Source organism: Chlamydotis macqueenii, chromosome 19 (genome assembly GCF_036417535.1).
Source record: "Chlamydotis macqueenii isolate bChlMac1 chromosome 19, bChlMac1.mat, whole genome shotgun sequence".
Lineage (NCBI taxonomy): Eukaryota > Metazoa > Chordata > Aves > Otidiformes > Otididae > Chlamydotis > Chlamydotis macqueenii.
In genome coordinates this window covers 9749593-9769879 of record NC_141574.1, presented here as the reverse complement: position 1 = coordinate 9769879, position 20287 = coordinate 9749593, and the positions used below count along the sequence as shown (strand labels likewise).

The window sequence follows — 20287 nt, the reverse complement described above, 5'->3', positions numbered from 1 at the left end:
GGCAGGGTGCGGGCAGAGGGGTGCGGGCACGGATGGGCAGGGTCCGGGCAGGGTCCGGGCAGAGGGGCGAGGGCAGGCCTGAAGCGGCACAGTAACTGCGCCGAGCTCGCAGGGGGAGCAGCGTAGCGCCCCCTCCCCGCTCCCTCCCTTGACGCGCATGCGTGCGCGGAGAGGCCCCACCCACAGCCGCCCCGCGCACGCCGCGCAGGGCGGGAGGGGCCGGGCCCGCCCCGCTGAGGTGGCGGCGGGAAGATGGAGGTGGCGGCGTCGGGCGGGTGGGTGCTGCCGGGCGCCCTCGCCCTGCTCCTCATCCTGCTCTTGCTGCTGGCGGCCGCGCTGCTCCGCGCCGCCCCGCGGAGGCCGCCCGCCGCCTCGCCGGACGGTGAGTACCGGGTGAGCGGCGGGGGAAGCGGGCTCGGCGGCGCTGGGCTGACCAGACCCTCCGCTCCCCGCAGGCCCCAGGGCGAACGGCGTCGGCGTCGCCAGGCCGGAGGAGCCCAGGAAAGCGAGGGTGCCGGCGCGGGCGCGCCGGGACAAACCGCAGCAGCACAACTTCGCCCACCGGCTGCTGGTCGCCGCCCTCAAGGTACCGTGCGTGCTCCGGTGGCCGTGCCCCGCCGGGGCCGCCACCCCGCCTCCTTCCCGCCGTTACCGCCCTCTCTCCGTAGGGCCACAGCGGCTCTGTCTCGTGCCTGGACTTCAGCAGCAGCGGCAAGTACCTGGCGTCATGTGCCGACGACCGCACGGTCCGGCTGTGGAGCACACGGGACTTCACGGGGCGTGAACACCGCTGTCTGCGAGCCAACGTGGGGCTGGACCACGCCGAGCTCGTCCGCCTCAGCCCCGACTCCCGGTAGAGCCAGGCCTCCCCACATCACATCTGCCCCCAGCCCAGGGACTGCTGGTCGCACAGCCCAAGCCCTGGTTGGGATCACTGATGTGACCTCTGGGCTGCACGGAGGCAGCGTCCCTCATGGCATCTTAGCCCTACTGCTGATCCACGGCCTCTCGTGAAAGCAGCTGGCACGTTAATGTGGTGTTCAGGGCAAATATCCCAGTGCCCAGCTTGCTGCAGTGGTGGAAGGTGCTTGTTGAGGTCTTTGCCAGCAGGCCTTGGAGATGGATTGCACTGCTGAGCCTTTCTGGGGGGCTGGGAAGAGAGCTCTTGCTGGCTAGGAGGGTTGGTGGAAAAGTATGCCTTGGCACTTTGTGAAGTGACCTCTTCTAGAGAGAGGAGGGGATCTCATTTCCAGAAGTGGAGTAATAAGTTCTGTTCTTCTTCATTCACTGTTGTAGTTTAGCTAACATAGGGAGAGTGTGGTGCTCTCATAAAATGTGCAGCTTTTAATCTTTCAGTGTATCCTTTGCCCCAGGTGCCACTGCATGACCTACTAGCCCGCCTGCTGTAGCTAGGCTGAGCTGAGGTAGCCTGTTTCACAACGGTTCCAAGTGTTTGTTCTTCTACTTAGGGCATTCATTGTTTGGCTGGCGAATGGCGAGACTATTCGTGTCTATAAAATGACAAAGAAGGACGATGGCAACTTCACCTTCACTGCAGCTTCTGGGGACTTCCCAAAGAAGCACAAGGCTCCTGTGATTAACATCGGAATTGCAGAGACAGGTACGGAAATGACAGAGCTGCTCATGTGTTGAGGTGCTTGAGGTCTGCTTTGATTTCCTTGTAAAGCTGGGTTGAAAGTGTTGGAGTTTTTAGTGTTCTCAAGTTTCTGCTGCAGTACTTGATTTTCTGTAGTTTCCTAGATGTTACTTAAAAGCCTTTGTTTACTACTGAGCAAATTGAAAGATACAATTCTCAGACAGACAATATTCCTCTAAGCACAGAGTTAGCACCCTAGGATGCACAGTCTCTTAGTTTATGTTTTCAGGGATGCTGTTGCAAAGAGGTCTGGTCTCAGTGTGGAGAGGATTGCTGTTCTCTGTCTCACCAGTCTCTCTAACCAGTGAAAAATCTCTCTAGTAAGTTCATATAGTCTGTCCTGGACTTCTGGGATCTCCTAGAGCAGAGGCTGGAGGGAGTGTGTGTTAGTGGTGAGGGCTTGATGGATTAGTGCTTCGGGTATGTGACAGTGGGTGGACGTGAGTTCACCTTTGTAATGGGAGAGCAGAGAAAATGTTAACAGAGACCTTTGTTCAGCTGTGAAAGTGAAAACGTAAACCTGCAACAAGTAGCTGAAAGGTAAACAGGCAACTCCCCACCTCGGCTGAGATGGAAAGAGGAAAGCATTGCAAGTGGAAACAAGCAGGAGTCCAAAATGCTGACAGAAACAGTAATCGTGGATAATAGTAGCGTGACTTGCGGTCAGCCGTGTCTTGAAAGCTGCAGATGCCATGGGTTGTGTTTTAACCGTTGGGGGAGATGGAGTCTTTACTCTACACATTACTGCTGTGGTACTGGCTTAGTGCTGAGCTCTGCAAGGGGGGTCTGAGGGGTGCTGGGGCGAGAAGCACGCGTGCCCATCACCAGCTGACGGCTGCTGAAGCCCAGGGCGCATTAATGCATGACCAGGAGCTGAGTCTTCTGATACTGCCCTTCGCTCTGTCCTGGGAGATGGACAGTCCTGGAATTTTGCTGCTGCTTTTGGTTTTCTTGACTGTCCAGGTGCAGGGAGAGTTTGCTTAGGGACTCTCCTGGGCCTTTAATAAATCTGTGTCAGCGTTAGGCCTGGGAGCTCTGCTGATCTTTGCCTTTTTCCCCCCAGGAAAGTTTATCATGTCAGCTTCCAGTGACACGATGATCCTGATCTGGAGCCCGAAGGGTGAAGTCCTGGCCAGCATTAACACTAACCAGATGAACAATGCCTACGCCACGGTCTCGCCCTGTGGGAGGTGAGGGGCGTGCGGTATTCGCTGCAGAGCGGGAGGCCGCAGGAGTGAACAGGAGCCTCCCTCCTTCCTAGAGGACATCATCAGTTCAGACTATCAGCAGTTAGCTGTTATTTTAATGCAATTTTCTGAGGGTTCCATATTTGAAAAAAGGATTTCGGCCCCCGAGAGCAGCCCCTCTGGGGACTCTGACTCTCGCCTGCGTAGTCTCAGATGCGCAGCGGGTTGCTGTTGTGCCTCAGCACTGCTGTTCCTGTTGACCATCCCCTGAAGAGCTGAGGAGAATAGCATTGGCCTCAGATAGTGGAGGTGGTTCACACAATGGCATATGCAAAGCAAACAGCATTTCTAACTTGTTTGTAACCTTTTAAAGGTTAATGATAAAATTAGAATCTTTATTACTGAGAGATTTTTTTTATCAGGAGAATCTTGTTCTCCGCTCTGTCTCTAACTTGATGCTGCAGGAAGACTTGCTGTGCTCTGAGCTCAGTGACTTTGGGGATCAAAAGCATTTTGCTTTTATATTTTGGCCTGAGAGTTTCCTATTCCTAAGTTGTTTTAGTCCCTAGTGGCCTTCCTCAGTGTTTCCTCCACCAGCCTGGTTTCAGTGAAAAGTGATAACTTCTTCAGCTGGCCAGAGATACAAATGTAGGTGTCTGCATAGGTTTGGTTTCACAGAGCCCTGTCTCATGCACCCCTCCGTGCAGGAGGGCTGCCCCTGGCCCCTGCCTTGCTCAGGAGGCCGGGGCAGAGCTCTGCAGCGCTGGCCCCGCGTCCCAGCAGAAGCAGGTACTCTGTAACGGACACCCTGTATCTCTGCTTGTTCCTTCTCCCAGATTTGTGGCATCCTGTGGCTTTACCCCTGATGTGAAGGTGTGGGAGGTGTGTTTTGGGAAGAACGGAGACTTCCGGGAGGTGGCCAGGGCTTTTGAGTTGAAAGGCCACGCGGCTGGCGTACACTGCTTCTCCTTCTCTAATGACTCGAGGAGGTAAGTGTGCGTTAGCCGTGCCTGAAGCGGTGCGCCTCACCCTCGGGACACCTGAGCTCACCCCTTCCAGTGTACGCCAGCGGCCTGTCCGCGGGCTCACCCCTCTGTGGTGAGGGGGATTGCTGCCCTGCACGCTCTCTTGGAAGCCCAGAGCGGCCAAACCCTGACTGGCTCATGCCAGCTGCGTATTCCCTGTGGATTTCCTCCCGGGGGTGACTGTTCTCTGTGCTCTGGAAAGAGGATGAGGACCGTATGTGTGTGCAGAGTCACACTTCCCAAAAGAGCTCTCTGGCCACAAAGGATTCCTGGTTCGCAGGCGTGGCAGGGGAAGAGGTGCTGCCCAATTTCCTTGCACTCACCTGTGCTCTGTCTCCTGGCTGCAGAATGGCAACAGTTTCCAAGGACGGGACGTGGAAGTTCTGGGACACAGACGTGGAATATAAGAAGCAACAGGATCCCTACTTGCTTCTGACGGGGAAGTGCGAGGTGACAGAGCCTTGTCGCATTGCCCTGTCACCCGATGCTCACGTCGTCGCCATCTCTAGTGGCACAGACATTGTTGTGTACAACACGAGGCGAGGAGAGGAGGAGGAGCGCTTTCTCGCTGTGCATGGACAGTGCATAACAGACTTGGCTTTTGACACCAACAGCCGCTACCTGGTGTCGTGTGGGGACCGGGCTATCCGTGTCTTTCACAACACCGCCGGTCACCGGGCGGTGGTGGAGGAGATGGAGACCATGCTGAAAAAAACCGGGAATAAAGCCACGCGAGAGAGGCTGGAGCAGCAGATCTCCAGTGCCCGCAAAGTGCTGGCGGCCATCTACGGCAAGAAGCACTAATTGTCCCCCTGCAGTGGCACGTCTCGGCTCTCTGCGGTTCCAGGCAGCCCCGTTCTGCCTTTGTGGTGTTTTGGTTTTTTAGTAACCCTGAACATCTCACAATAAAAGAGCGTGCAGACTGCACGCCCAGGGCTTTCCTCACCTGCTGTCTGACCGTACGACGGGGAGCTGAATGGTTGGTCTGTCTGGGGAAGGTGGGGGGCAATTGGGGGGTTCCCAGAGGGACAATGTTGTGTTGTTTCTTTCCAAGGGGGGGGTTTGTCTTCACTCCCTCTCTCTTTGATATCCCATGACAGTGATCACTTAGACAGGGCCAGTGAGGGTTTTTTGGGCTTAGAAAAAGGATTTTTCTGGATTTTTTGTGTGGAGGAGCTGCCCAAGCTCAAGCTTTGATGCTAAACGGGGGCATTTCTGCTGCAGAGGAAGGGCAGCACTTTAATGCTGCTGCCTGCGTGCAGGCAGGGCTCCATCCGCCCAGGCTGCGGAAGGGAGGTGATGCGCAACCGGTATCTGCACGACACGGGGGCCGCTGGTCCCGGTACAGCGCCCGAGCCGCGCCCGGCGCTGGGCGAGACTCGCCCCCCCGCGAGATGGCGGCGGCGCCCGCCCGCCCTTGCGGCCCCTCCTTTCCTCGGAGGCGGGCGGGACGAGGTGCGCAGGCGCAGTGGAGGCCACCGCCCCCTTCAGGCGTGGCAAGCGCGGTGACGCAGCACGCGCGGGGCGGGGGCGGGGCGCGCGCATGCGCGGAGAGAAGCGGCGGGTGCTGCGGAGCCGGGGCTGCCGGGGGTACGGGCGCCATGTCGGGCCGCTCGGTGCGCGCCGAGACCCGCAGCCGCGCCAAGGATGACATCAAAAAAGTGATGGCGGCCATCGAGCGCGTCCGCAGATGGTGAGAGGCGGGGCCGCGGGGGGGGTGGGGCCTCCCCGGCGTACAGCCAATCACCGCACCACACGGGTGCCGGTGGAGGTGCTCCGGTGGCGAGCATCCAATCGGCGTGGTGCGAGGGGTAGCGGGCGGGGATAGCGAAGCAGCAGCCAATGAGCTCGCTCCGTCTGCTCGGGAATGTGGGTGGGACCGGAAGCGCGGGTGATCGGCGGGCGGCACGACCAATCATAATGACATATGCGTGAGGAGGGGACGGGGTAAGGCGGTGCTCTGGATTAGCGTCCCCTGGGCCAATCGGAGCGTCGTAGGCGGGCGGGCGGAGCCTGTTGCCGGGGCGCCCTGCTGCTCCACTTCCCGTCTCCGGGGGGCTGGGCGCCATTAACGGCCGTGTCCGCGCAGGGAGAAGAAGTGGGTGACGGTGGGCGACACCTCCCTGCGGATATTCAAGTGGGTGCCGGTGGCGGACAGCAAGGAGGTGGGTACTGCGCTTCCCCGGCCTCTCCCGCGGGCCGCGGCCTGCCGGAGGCTGCCCCTCGGCGCGGGCCTCTCGCCCGCGGGCCTGGGCTGTAACGTCTCCCGCCCATCTCCGTCTCCCGTCGCCCCGCAGCGATGCGGCCGTGCTGATGGATCTGTGCCAGTTTTCTCCCTTGCTCCGGGATGATCCCCTCCTTTTTGCTTTAAGCCCCAGAGAATTCCTCTTCTTTCATTGGGTGTCAGCTCCTTTTGCTCCTGATTCTGAACCCTTCACAGCTGAAGTTTTGCCTCTCAGTTAGAAAAGTGCCCAGAAAGGCACTGCACGCGCACATCCCTCTGGGCTGCTGGGAGAGAGCTCCAGCTTCTCCGGAGCAGTTTGTGCACCTCTGCATCCTCTGCCAGTGGCGGGCTGCTCTCACGTTGTGTTTCTGCTTTTCTTTCTCTCCTCAAGAAAGAGAAATCCAAATCGAGTAGCAGCACTGCCCGAGAACCCAATGGCTTCCCAGCTGACACCTCTGCCAACTCTTCTCTCCTCCTGGAGTTCCAAGGTGAGTCTGGCTGAGCTCCTTCAAGCTGGGGGAAGACTCTGAGGCCTTACAGAAGCTGGGATGTTGCAGGCTCACGTATGCGGCATAAATTGGGAGCAGTAGTGTGTGTTTTCAGTGCGGGCCTATGCTGATCCCTTTCTGGACTGTCCCTGCTGAAACTATTCATTTTTGCTGTCAGAAAGAATCTTAATTAGCTATTTCTGGGATCTTCCTGGAGGAAGCTTCATGGGAACTAGAGGAATGGGGATTCCCATTCCCACTTTGCAGTCACTGCTGGGGAGAGGCTGGTGGCTGCCTGCAGCTGAGCCCACTGCTTCCAGCAGTGACTGGCGCGGACCTCGGTGAAAGGGCAGGGGATCTCCTCGACCTTGCTTTTGGTTCCAGAGCAATGCAGCCAGCCACGAGCAGGCTGGGCTCTGGCTGACCCCAGCAAGGCTCAGGCAGCGCACGGACTCGCTGCTGGAGCAGAGCGTATGCCTATCCCCCGCCTCTCTCTCAGGAAAAGGAAAAGTGGGAATGTGTTCGCACTTCCAGTAGCTGCGGTGAGGAGGTCAGCGTTGCAGGTCTACGCTTTGGGACCGCTTCACCTGCGTGCCAGGATTGCATTCCTGTCCGGAGGTTGCTCCTGGCGTTAGCTTGCTGCCTCGCAAACAGAAGAGGTGCAGAACAGCGGTACGCAGGGAAGAGGTCCCCTGCCCTCGAACACCTGGGGCCCTCGCAAGCTGCAGACGGAGCTGGGCGGCGTGGCGCTGTGTGGTGCCGCTGCGCCTTCTGCTGGTTCTTTCCGCGTGGCCCGGGGTCACGCCCTGTCTGCCTGGGCTCGGTCCCTGGGCAGGAGCAGCCCCTCTCTTGTGGGCCAGTTGTGCAGCTGATGCCAGCTGTGTCCCGGCAGGGAGTCCTGTGCCCAGCACCACTTGGAGGGACAGCGAATCCCCTGCCCTCTCACAGCCTCTGACTGCGCTCTTTCCTTCTCCCCCAGACCCTGGCTCACGGTGCCGCCCTCGGCTGCCTGTGCCCCTGGGTCAAGGTGCTCTTCTTCACTAGGGGCTGTTTCTGCAGATGAGAACAGCAACCAGAGCTCCCTGTCGGACGTCTACCAGCTCAAGGTGGACAGCAGCCCCAACTCCAGCCCCAGTCCCCAGCAGAGCGAGTCCATGAGCCCTGCCCACACGTCTGACTTCCGCACGGACGACTCGCAGCCGCCGACACTGGGGCAGGAGACGCTGGAAGGTGGGTGCTGGGCTGGGACAGGGGGAGGTGGATGGCTGGGCCCGGGAAAGGTCCTGCTGGAGCCATTGCTGGAAGCAGAACGGGGCAGCAAGGACTTGCATCTTCTGCTGGAGGCCTCTCCTGGCTCAGCACTGAGCTGGGCACTGCTGTGCTCCAGGGTCGGCAGTTTCGTTAACCCCTCTGTCGTCCCCAGAGCCGTCCCTGCCTTCCTCGGAAGTGGCAGACGAGCCTCCCACTCTCACAAAGGAAGAGCCAGTCCCCCTGGAGACTCAGGTGAGGGAAAGGGGATTGAAACCATGCCTCAACACGCGTGGGCCCCGCTTGGCCCTCCTGCCCTCCTTGCTGCCGCTTGTAGCAGAAACATCTGGATGGATGGACTTGCTCTGCAGCCCCAAAGTGCCTTCCGGGAGCTGCCCAAACCTCCCGGCTTCCTGAGCTGCCCCCTGCTTGAGCTCAGGTGTTCAAGTGTGAAGAAAAGCTGTGGAGGGTGGGGTAAAACAAGGGTTCTAGCCGACTGCTGGGCTGAAGTGGGTTCCGCTGCTGGTGCCCTGGGCTCCTCATGGCTGAAAGCCCAGGGTGTCCCTGCAGCGTGGCACAGCCTTCTCCGGGTCCACGTGGCTCGGGGGCGTGCTGTGCTCCTGGCCTTGCCCGTCACCTCTGCCTCTTGCAGGTAACTGAAGAGGAGGAGGACTCCGGCGCACCGCCTCTGAAGAGATTTTGTGCCGATCAGAACTCTGTGTGCCACACGGCCTCGGAGAGCTAGCCTGCCCAGCCCCCGGGGAGAGTGCCTTCGCCAGCCCCTCGCAGAGCCGCCTGCTCTCCCCCCGGGGACGGGCGCTTCCCTCCAGCCTGCCCTGCCCTGCCCTGCCCTGCCCTGCCCCGCGGGCAGGAGCCCTCCGCCAGCCCGGGGGCAGATGGGGCTGCACCAGTACCTGCAGATTTGCCTCTATTTATTGGCTCCCTGTCTCCCTTGCTGACCTGTCCTGTACTGCGGGGGTCCGCATGCGTGGGGGGAGTTGTCTTTGGGGCTTCTGCTCCCCGTGGCCCCCCCCACGCGCTGGCGGATGCCCTTTTCCTGCTTCTGGCTCCTGTGCCCCCCCTCCCCTCGGCGCTGGGGGTGGGAGAGCCGCCGTTTGCCTCCCTGGGGGGTGGATCTGCTCGGGGGCAGGCGGGGGGTGTGTGGGGGGCAATCCGCTGGGACGCTGTGCAATAAGCTGCTGGTTGAAGCCATTCGTGGTCGGGAGAGGAGGGCAGCCCCGGGCCCGGGTGGAAGGCGGTCCCCCCTCCATCCCGGGACAGTGTGTGTGTGTGTGTGAGCCCCCCGGGGGGCGGCAGCCTGCTCCCCTGTGCCCAGGGCACCCCGACCGAGTACCTCCCGCTCCCGGGACGGGCGGCAGGGAGCCGGGACCCCCTCGGCACCCCCCAGCCCAGCTCCACGCCACCCCCGTGCTCCCAGCCCCCCGCTTCCCCCTGCCCCCACCAGTGCATGTCCCGCCGAGTCTGTGACCGAGCCTGGCGAAGCGCGGCCGCGCGTGGAAGTGGAAAGTTATTTTAGCACTGAATAGAATATTTTTCAAATTAAACTATTTGAAATACAGCGCCCGGTGTCTGCGGGGCGGGACGGGAGGGGTGGTACCGGACGGGAAGGGCCGCGCAGCGCCGGGCCCCCACCCCCGCGCGGGACCGGTTGCTGCCGGCGGGAGCGGAGGAGCCCGGAGCAGCCCGCCCCCGCCGCCGTTTGCAGCGGCCCCGCCGGGCCGGGCACCCCCGGGCCGTGCCGGTGAGGGGCCACCCGGTCCCGCCGAGAGCCCGGGACGCCAAGGAGCCCAATTTCTGAGCTTGATCGCCACGGCGTCTGCGGGACCCTCTGCAACAGCCTGCCCTCCGCTTGCTCGTGCGTTGCAAGGAATGATTTTTATTTTCTGGTTTATTAAATCTAGCGTGTGAGCCAAAGCCCGAGGCGTATGGTTTCCTTTGTCACGCTGCTGCATGCAATCGTTCAGCGTTTTCAGTAACTTATCATTTCAGGATCAGGAGGGCCAGACTAGAAGGGCGGTTGCTGGTTAATTTGCAAACAAACTGTCCCGATGTGGTGGAAGATACTGAGAAAATAGTTTTAGGAGGGGGATGGAGAAAGATTACTTCTTGCAATCCAAAAAGGCAATGGAAGGAGCTTTCTATAGCAGTGCGTGCATTGCTGAATTCAGGGGGAGGAGCCATGAGGATGAAGAGTGAAGACAAGAATTCCTGTTTCCAGGAGCACGACGTGGGCCTGGACATGGAGCAGAACCTCAGGGGTGCATCAGCTGCACCGAGACCACCGAATACTTCACGTGGGTGCAGTGGCAGAGTCACTTGCTGCTTTTTGTTAAAACATGGAGCTGCGGAGGTCCAGAGTAGAAAAGTGCAGCCACAAAGCCACATATCTGTAGCTTGAGCACTGCTCTGTCCCCTCAGTTGTCCCTATGACTTCCAGCAATGCTGTGGGATTTCTGAGGGGGAAGGGAAGCTGCGCCAAGGGCCATGGTGAGAACGGGCCGAGTGCTGAGAGAGTTCTGCTGAATTTTGGTGGGGGAGCAACGGGAGACCCCTCTGAACACCTAGGGGTGCAACATCCAAGATGTAGCTGCCAAGTTTTTAAAGAGAGACAAAGTGATGGTTGGGGAGGTCCTGGATTTCACATAGACAACACATCCTGAATTTTAAAACTTCTGTACAGAGAATATCTTGGAATACGTTTTTCTAACGTATTTCCAAATTATGTCTCTGCTTTTGCAAATGCTTTTTTGGAGTGGATGACAGCAGTAAAGTCATTGGAAGCCATATGAAATTGGAGAAAGAAGCTTTAGAAAAAGAGTAGCTGATAATCTTGGGCTCGATGCCCGCCCATCACTTCTGTGGCTCTCAGGCCGGTGTGCAGTTCCAGACTTACATCCTGAGTGTTTACGATAGCAGGCGGCTTGCAGGGCTACATACGTGCTGCGCAAGTTGAACCGTTTTACTGCACTGTTTTCCATGATAACCCTGAGTCCTGGATGGTGACGGGTGATGTGACTGAAAGACCGAGCATCAGGAAATGGACAGAGCTCATGACAGATGCAGACCCAGGTAAAATCTGCATTTACATTGGTGCCAGCTTCATTTCTGCCTTGGTTTGTAAACTTTCAGAAGGAAAGACCAACCTCTGTTGTTATGCATCCTCGCCAAACCTTGAAAAGGGCTTTTGGCCCATGGCGCAGTCACAGGCACTGGGGCTGACGGCATGGTAACCGGCCTCCAACAGCAAACCGTCTGTGAAGCATTACTCTCTGAAGTGGTTCAGCGGGACTTTGTGAAGCACTCCCAACTGAAATAAGCTTTCCTAGAGATTCCATATGTCCATAAATGAAGTGGAAAAATTGAAAATCGCCCAGGAGCTTCCATTACACTGAGTGAAAATTGCAGAAAACTTTTGAAGCTGGCTTTGTCTGTTAAGATGCTTAGGAGGGAGTGATGTCCTAGTACAAATCTGGCTCCTGTAGGTTTTTTTAAAATAAACAAACAAACGAAAACAGCACCTTACTGGTGCTGTTCCCCATGGAGTGAAATCCCTTGCTTGATGCACTAGCAAGGATTAATCTCCAGGCCCTGGTTTGATCTGTGTAGATCCAGCATCTTGGCACAAGTTGTGTGCCAGCACTGAAGTAAAATAATCATTTTAGCTGTAGTGGCAGTGTCAAACTGACCTGCAACTTTTCTTCTCCTTACCCTTATCCAGTACCAGTAACATCTGTAATGAAGTCAGCAATGCTAGAGCAGCTACTAAACCTGATCAGTCGACTCTTCAGAGATCAGCTTGAGGTTGAGAAAAGTCCTTTCAAATCTGCAGCTCAGCAAGCCATGCACAGTGTGCAGACCACTCTCTGAGGCTCACACACATTTCAAATGTCTACCAAAAGTCACTTTGCACGCGCAGTGTGGCTACGTGGTTGTTAAAGGCTGTTTTGGTGGAGCAGGGGTGCAGGGCTTTGCTTGTTTTAAGGTGTGTTGTGCTGCTTCCTTGTGAAATCCTCCCCCTTCAAAAGCGACATCCTGCGTTTTGTTCCATCACCCCACAACAAGATCTGTGCAATGCATCCTACAGAGTTTATTCTGACCATGCATTTGAATAAGAGTTTTTCAGTCTTGAGATGAAACTCTTTTCCTACAGGTTCCCTGTAACACAAATTTCCCTCGCGTGTGTGCCCATGGCAGTGGTCGCACAAGCGAGGAAGATCCTCTCGTCCCAGCAGAGCCCCGGCCGTGCCAGGCAGCTGTGGCCTTGTGTGAAATCGCCGCTGTGGCCCTGGTCTACGCTTAGAGCTGGGATGTCTGGTCTCTTCAAAGGACACGGTCTCACAAATAACAGAGGGTGATGTTGCCAGGAGGGGAACAGAGCAGCGAGGTCTTTTGGAGGTGTGTGTCTGCTGAAGAGGCCCGTGCTACTGCAAATCAAGATTCTGTCGGTTTGACGCAAAACTGGCATTCTTAACTGTGTTAAAACTGGCATTCTAACTTTTCTTGAAGAGGATTGCGAAACGAGGTTTTTAATTAGTCATTTTGGTTACTCTTTAGTGCTGGCTTTTAAAAGTTCATATGGAAGTTCATACATAAGGATACATCCCCCTCAAGATCTTTCAAATCTAGCTGATAAATTTGCAAATTAGCTTAGTTTGTCAAATGGTGCTCCTCTTACCAAGCCAGTTTATTCAAAAGCTGGTCTGCAGTGTGTGTCTGAACTCTAAGAATGCCTCTACCCAGGTAAGCCATTTATCCTGGATATTTTTTTTAAATTTAAGATTGTTTTTTGCAGGACTTCTAGGAAGATCACGTGATATAAATATAAGATTTTAGGCACATAACTGTTTGGGGTATTTAAAAGACACAACTGCTCCAAGAATGTTGATTTCCCTGATTTTTCAGGTGTTTTTATCTCTTCCGTTTGTGCCACTAAGTACAATCTATAATGCACACAATTGCTGAGAAAATATGTAGCGTCCCAGAGGGCTGAGCACTCTTTGCCCACAGTTATTCTTAAAAATATTTTTATGGACAAAAAAGAGAGAGAGAATAATTTATTTCTAGCACAACTGAAATCTAAGGGAGTCTAATAAAAGAATTATTATTACTCAAGATCTAGTTATTACAGGTCAAGAAAGAAAAAGATAATAAATTAATACCACTGTGACAAAAATAATAGTAATAATAGTTGCCTGCATGTTTCCCCATTCCTGGCATTACGCTCGGCCTTCCACCACCACTTGGGATCCTGCTGTTGATGGCTGCAGTCTGTCGGGGGTTGTTGGGGCGCGTCCTCAGCATCCTCTGTTCTTTCGTCGGGAGTACCTAGTTGGTGCTGATGGTTTCTTTTCCCTACTCCAGGATCCACTTGGGGTCACTTGCTGTAGGTTTGTGAATGCACTTTTACCCCTTGTTCTTTCTTCACTGGTTTGCACGTTCACTGCTCCATCAGATTTTAGTAAACATGGTGTGTTTTGCAGAAGTTAGGTACTTGTTCTCTGTTACCCTTAAAACCAGTTTTGTCCAGCTCTGGGGCGGCATTTCTTTATCTGACCATCTCAGAGCTGTTTCAGGCCTTGACATCTCCTATGCTCTGTCTCTCGCTGCCCCACACCTGAACTCAGCGCTGCGTCCTGTATCCCACATCTCAAGACCTCTGCTGTCCTACCAGACCTGTATTTCTGCACTCTGCTTCATCATGTTACAGGAAGAAAGATCTCATCCTGTGCAGACGACCTGCTTGTTGCTACTGTCTGTATAAATTGATGGTTTTTATCCACAGCCATCTGGTTATTAGGAAAAAAAAAATGCTGTTGCAGGAAACCAAGCAAAATGAAAGCTTCAAACAAAGCAAAAATTCAAACAAAGCAACCAGACAAGCCTCTGACCTGAGGCCCTGCGAACTCAGTACGCTCCCCATGGCTTGGCACTAGCAATGCTGTACTGCTTGTCTGCACCAAGCATTTGGGTATCTGATCATCTTAGATGTGGATCTCACCCAGTAAGTTAATTCTGCAACCCTGATCACTGCTACCTGGGAACTTCAGGCTGGGGCACGTAAGGGAAAGAAAAGCTCAGCCTTTACTGTGCAGGGGTGGAGAACCTTGCCTTGGTTTTATTTTTTAGGTGAAGACTGATTATTTCAGAAACCCTTTAGCTATAAAAGCAGGGATAGTTGCTGAGCAAAAGCAACTCCCAAATACCAACCCCTGAAAAGAGAACAGAAGTAGCCAAGAGAGAACAGAAGAGGACACGGGCGATGCAAACCCTATCATGTTCCTGCAGCGCAGGGCTGGGGCTGTAGGTCAGGCTTTGAGATGCACGGGAGAGCCATGGAATTCCAGGTACTGGAAACAACTGGTAGCAAACAGATACTTTCTCGTTAAACATAGTCCACAGATATTTTCTTCCAAGTTCTGAGCTATGGATGTACGTATTGATTGCTAATTTTTCTAATTATTTTTTAAATTTTGCTATCTTTTCACACCTCTTTTCAGGATTACTTTCAGGTGATTGATTTACTGATTGGTCGACAGTGTTTTGGTACAGGATACGCAGTTGCTGTTTCTTGAGGGGAATGTGTTTTTTAAATGGAAGGCACTGTGACACAGTGCAAAAGTTCACTTGCATTTGAGATTTGTCTGTGCATTCCTTTAATTTTAACCTGTAAACTTAAGAAAGGATTTGCGTTCGTATTTTTTAAAATTACTGTTACTTCTTATTTTGGACTTCAGCATTGGGATGTGAGAGGTATTTTCAGGTATTCCCCTATATTTAACAGGAATGTGTATCTGTACATCGAGAGGCTGGTGATTCTCCACAAGTGCCTTTTCACCTGCCGCAGGCTTTGTGTTTTCCCACTCAGGGGTGCAGGAGATGCTGTAGGTCAGCTGTTCCATCTGGTTCAACCACTGGTCTCTCACTGTGGCAGCAACGTATCTGTCAGAGGAACACCTCGCTAATGAGGAGGCAGACAGAAAGGACGCAGATCCCTCCAAAGACACTTTTCCTTATTCCATTTAGAAGTGAAGCATGCCTGAAGCATGGAGTTTATACCTCTTTTATTTATATATAAAAAAATCCTTACAGATGTACCACCAAGTATCATGGGAATGCTGAATTTTTACTCACACTAAATTGTTTGCTTTTATGACCTCATGGAATAATATATTCCTTCAGTAACCAGCAAGTTGAGTAAATTATTTGCTGTGTTTTGTTTTTCTGGTCTTTGATTTTTTTTTTTTCTAGTGGGTTCTAATGAAATCAAATGGAAGCCAGAAACCACCTGCAATGACCTGTTCTCAGAATATCCTGGATTAGAGGATTTAATGAAAAAACAAATCCATCCACTTAAAAAGGGAGTACTGATGTTTTCAAGGAGTTGGGCTGTTGACATCAGATTGCTGAAAAAAACAGGATGTTGTGTGCGATGTTGTCTTTGTAGCTGAAAACGCGTGTCTGGTATTGTGTACTATAGTCAAGGATGCTTCTGGGACTGAAAGAGCAAGAGAGACTGCTTATGCATTAAAGCAGAAACTAATAAACGATGGGGGATACACTTTGCAAGTGGTGTGATTCCCCAAATACTGCACCTGAATGGCACAAAGAACCAGATGGAAGTTGCAGAGGATGATATTCCCCAGCAAGAAAACCAACAAAATCTGTGTGGTTACGTCGGCTTGTACCCAGAGAATTACATCCTCACCGCCAGGGACATCCCTGCCTTCCTGCGTGCCCTTGTGATTGTTGTGCTGCACTTTAAGTCCTACCTAAGTGACCGTCTTGGCTCTCCAGGAACCTGCACAAAGCCAAGGAGCAGTTTGTTCTTGGTCTTCCTGAAACAGGGAAAACAATTGTGGCTTTGAAGATCATTGAGAGAATAAGAAACATTTTTCTCTGTTCTGCAAAAGAGATACTCTACATTTGTGAAAATCAACCCTTGAAGATGTTTTGTGGGGTAAGCAGTAATTTGTATTTTCCCTTTTTTTCTTTCATTCCATCCTCTGTACAGACAGCACAAACCGCGCTGGTTGTACATCCGTTTGCCAAATATTTAACTTTGGCTGACACAAACACCCAATAAGCATCTGAAGAAAGGTGTTAATATTGAAAGTATTCCTGAGCTGAGCTCTGGCCCAGATCCAGTGTTCACTGACTGCAGTGAGAATCCCCGGTTCAGTGATTGCTGGATTGTGTTAGATCTTCAGATGGCCTTAGTTTAACAGTTGGTGCTGACACCAAAAACACCCACCTGCCTTTCTCTGTGGCCACCTCAACGCTGCCTGTGCCGGGGCTGGTGCAAGCTCTTGTGCGGCTGCGCTGGGACCTGGGCCATCCCAGACGAGGAGAACAGAAACCCACACCCTTTTGGTAGTGGATTTCAGGCAGAGCAGTTCCCCAGTCCTGTTCTCACTGCATTCCCACTTGCATCAGCATGAAGAGGTCAGCAGGCCACCATGCTGGACAAGGCACCGTGTGTCACGGAGTGGCAGCCTGCGGGGCACGAGCAGCGGCTCCCGGCCCTGGCAGGCAGAAGTGCTGCCAGTCCCTGCTCACCCTGCAGAGAACAGCAGACCTGGGCAGGAGGAGCGGGGCAGACGTTCGCACCTGGGGAGCCTTGCCATGGGGTCCCCATGTGGGAAGGGTGGGCTTGACCCTCCTCCTAGGGCCTGGTGGGGGCTGTGCAGCAATTTCCATGGGGAAAACGATACAGCATGCTGCAGCTGAGACAGGAAGTTTGGGATTTTTAGACAGTAAGCAGCAATGGCCTGCCAAGGAAGAACCCACTGAGAAATACAGGCAGTCAATACAGATTTGTTCTGGTCACGTCTTCTTTTTTTTACCATATGGTTTGTTTGGGTTGCAGTCTGATTTTTTGTTTTGTTTTGTCTTTCAGAAATGAGATCTGCCAGTCCATGACACATGTTGCCTTCTTAAATGGGAACTTCCCAGAAGTTGAACACATTGTGGTTGATGAAGCTCAGAATTTTCATCCTGAAGAAAACTGGCACCAAAATGGCCAGGAGCTAGTCAAGAAAAAAAGTGGCATTTTCTGGGTTTTCCTGGATTTTTTCCAGTCCACTCACCCACATGGTTGTGGTCTTAAGTTTTCAGAACTGTATCCCCATGAAGGGTTGACCAAAGTGGTCCGTAATGCCAAGCAAATATGCAATGTCATGTTTAATCTAATGGAGGAAATCCTCCAAGAACCTAACGCAGATATGCCCTATGAGGTGCTGGAAGAGTTGTTTAATCAGGCTGAATGTCCCCATTCTTTGTCAGGTGACTGCATAATTAAAACAAAAAGCGGGGTGGGGGGGGGGGAAGACTTGAAATGGCAGAGTACGTGACCAGGCAGTGCAACAGCTATATCCAGCAAGGCTATCCCATCAAAGATAGTGCAATCCTGCTCAGGACACAGCACGCAGCCCCAGAGTTTGGTCAGGTATTGGGACCTGACCTAAAAAGACAAATGAGAAAATGCAGGGTGAGGTTGGTCGTGGGGCCAGCGGAGGAGGTTTTAGAAAATGTCATTGTTCTTGACAGCATCCGATGCTTCTCAGGCCTAGAAAGGAGGACTGTGTTTGGCATGCACCCTGTCCCTGCACAAGAGGAGATATCTCTCAATCTTTTGCTCTGTTCGGCATCCAGAGCCAACAGCCTCCATTTGCTGTATCACAAAGATGTTCTCAAGAGAGATGTCTTTAGACGGCAGTTTACTCTTTACCTGGGGCTATGGAGACTAGAATGCCTCACTGATTTTTTTTGTTCAGTGATATTATAGGGCAGCCTTAAGATTTTTGTTTTTACACCCTTTCTGTACTCTATGCAAGAAAAAAAAAAAGCAGTTTCACATATATATTTAATCATGTAGGCCTGTAGGTTGTCATAAAATTGATTTTAATTAAAGGACATCGCCACCTGGAGAGAACAAATTGCTGAAAATGGCAATTGCAGAAGGAAGTCAACAACTACAAACTACTTGGATAATCATAGAACAGTTTGGAGACTTGTAGTTTCAATTCCTCTGCTCTTTAAGCTGATTGCATATTCTGAGTTGTTTCAGCACTACTGGAGTGGAACCAGGGGTTGGAAACGCAACAAGGGCCATCCTTCTGTATGTCCCTGCTGGTACAAATGGTCAAAACCCTGCTTTTTTTCAATACTGGGGAGATTTCTGTGAATTTTCAGCCAAATCATCTCTTTTCTCATCCAAAAAGATAGAGCCACAGCTTGCTTTCGGGAGGGGTGCTGACTGTCTTCACCTCTGCTGGGAACGGGGCTGTGGTTTTGTGGTCACATTGAATCACTTTGAAAGCAGGTTTCTGTCTCCAGACCTCTCATAAGCAGGCAGGTTTTTTGGCAAATTAGTCTTTAGCTTAGATAAGCTCCACCTTGCTGTGCAGCTACCCCTTGCTAGTGCTGGCATGGAGGGTAGCAGGAATGGGCTTCCTGGAGAAAAAGGCAGTGCAGGATCACAGAAGGGCTGAGGTGGGAAGGGTCCTCTGGAGGTCATCTCATCCAACCCCTTGCTCAAGCAGGGACACCTAGGCTGCCCAGGACCGTGGCCAGATGGCTGTTAAATATCTCTGTGGAGCGAGACTCCAGAACCTCCCTCAGCAACCTGCACCAGTGCTTGGTCACCCTCACAGTAAAAAAAACGCTTCCTGATGCTCAGAGGGAACCTCCTGTGTTTCAGACTGTGCCCACTGCCTCTGGTCCTGTCACTGGGGACCACTGGAAAGCGCTTGACCCTGTCCCCTTGGCACCTTCCCTTCGGATATTGATACATACTGATGAGATCCCCGGAGCCTTTTCTTCTCCAGGCTGAGCAGTCCAGGCTCTCAGCCTGTCCTCACAGGAGAGATGCTCCAGTCCCTTTATCATCTTCATGGCCCTCCATTGTACTCTCTCCAGTATGTCCATGTCTCTCTTGTGCTGGGGAGACCAGAACTGGACACAGTGCTTCAGGTGTGACCTCGCCAGTACGGAGCAGAGGGGAAGGATCACCTCCCTCGACCTGCTGGCAGCCCTCCTCCCAGTGCAGCCCAGGACACCTGTAGTCTTTTTTGCTGCAAGGGCACACTGCTAGCTCAGGTTCAACTTGTGTCCACCAGGACCCTCAGCAGCCTTCTCTGCAGACCTGCTTCCCAGTTGGTCAGCCCCCAGAATATACTGATGCCTGGGGTTGTTCCCCTAGGAGCAGGACATCGCAATTCTCCCTTGTTGAACATCATAAGTTTTTTGTCAGCCCATTTCTCCAGCCTGTTGAGGGCCCTCACCTGATGTTTCTCCCTTGTGCCCCTCTCTTTGGTTAGCTGCTCACATTTGTACCCACTCAAGCTGTTTAGAAACTGCAGTGGGTTACCAAAATTTCCTCATTCTAAATGGGACCGTTGAAGTATTGAAGTCAACAAGCTGTTGCAATATAGTGCATATGTTGATAGCCTTACTGTCACATCAAAATTGACATAAGCAGTATGGCCAACTGTTGCCAGAGCTTTGCCAATGTTTGCCTTGTAACATAGTTCCTATCACTGCTTACTCTGATATTAGATTTTTAAAAGCTGAATAAATAGTGGCATGATAATGTCATATGTGATCAGGAAAAAAAAAAAAGAAAAGAAAGAAGATATGTCACTGTGACTCTTGTGCAATTGTATCAGCTTTCTGCTTTTCTATAATAAATGGCTTTTTCTGATTTTGGGATCTCTAGTATTTGTGGCAGCCAGTGTTCCAGATCTGAAAATGCAAGGGCCTTGCAGGGACTTCTGAGGAATTTCCACCACAGTCTGAGAAGGAAGAAGATCTAAATCCTGCCAGGTTTTATACTTTGGGCTGTTAGTGTGCCACTTCAACGTCAGCACTGCAGCACACTAATGTGAATACGCCCTCCTGCGGTATTTAAACTTGTCTTGACCAAAACACTGGAGTAGCAGTGGGGAAGCAATTCCCAGCCCAGCATCCCAGGAAGGGTATGGGACAGGAGCACTCTGTGCAGGGGACCCTTCCGAGGGGGAGTCCTGGCTGGCAGAGCCAGGATGCAGAGCCGTCGGGCACACCGACCTCGTGGGCAGCGACTCCGAGCAGGACCACGAAGTGACATGGTTGCTGGGAAGGATGGCATCCATCTTAAGGCCGGCTGCAGGGAAGGGACCAGAGAAGCCAAGATGATGGCTGAGGAGATGGTGGACAAGGAGGAAGAATGCAGGTTCCCAGGGAGACCACTTTGAGCATCAGATAGTGGACGTGGATCTGCAGAACGTTTTCACCAGCCCCTTCACCGGAGGAGGCACAGCAGGGAAGGGCTGGGGAATGCAGCAGAACCTGTGGCAGCAAAATGGCTGCTGAGGTGCGGTGTGTGGGGGACAGGGGCTGCCACCCTGGCCCGCCTGCGAAGGGACAGGCCCATCGCGGCCGGGGAGCCAGGCCCCGGT

The 20287-nt window shown here is 53.2% G+C and overlaps 3 protein-coding genes across 4 annotated transcripts; all 3 read left to right on the top strand.

The window, feature by feature from the left end:
• The first annotated feature begins 204 nt into the window (after positions 1–204).
• On the top strand, positions 205–4814 carry TBL2 (transducin beta like 2). The gene is made up of 7 exons (XM_086763306.1): positions 205–382; positions 456–586; positions 669–853; positions 1470–1621; positions 2721–2847; positions 3681–3833; positions 4217–4814. The coding sequence occupies exons 1-7, from the start codon at positions 253–255 to the stop codon at positions 4671–4673; spliced, it is 1335 nt and encodes a 444-aa protein (XP_086619432.1). The 5' UTR covers positions 205–252; the 3' UTR covers positions 4674–4814.
• A 599-nt stretch (positions 4815–5413) lies between these two features.
• BCL7B (BAF chromatin remodeling complex subunit BCL7B) lies at positions 5414–9408 on the top strand. 2 transcript variants are annotated; one of them, XM_086763271.1, is made up of 6 exons: positions 5414–5562; positions 5959–6034; positions 6485–6581; positions 7641–7811; positions 8005–8084; positions 8482–9408. In XM_086763271.1, the coding sequence occupies exons 1-6, from the start codon at positions 5471–5473 to the stop codon at positions 8572–8574; spliced, it is 609 nt and encodes a 202-aa protein (XP_086619397.1). In that variant the 5' UTR covers positions 5414–5470; the 3' UTR covers positions 8575–9408. The 2 variants fall into 2 exon arrangements, with proteins under 2 accessions (XP_086619397.1, XP_086619396.1); XM_086763270.1 differs by having other exon boundaries at positions 7626–7811.
• A 621-nt stretch (positions 9409–10029) lies between these two features.
• On the top strand, positions 10030–16864 carry LOC104486979 (schlafen family member 5-like). Its single transcript, XM_086763383.1, is given in 8 exon segments — positions 10030–10144; positions 10269–10337; positions 10767–10919; positions 15099–15256; positions 15258–15417; positions 15420–15635; positions 15638–15807; positions 16747–16864. Coding segments are annotated over 8 exon segments (1047 nt in total). The 3' UTR covers positions 16753–16864.
• Positions 16865–20287: the final 3423 nt, after the last annotated feature.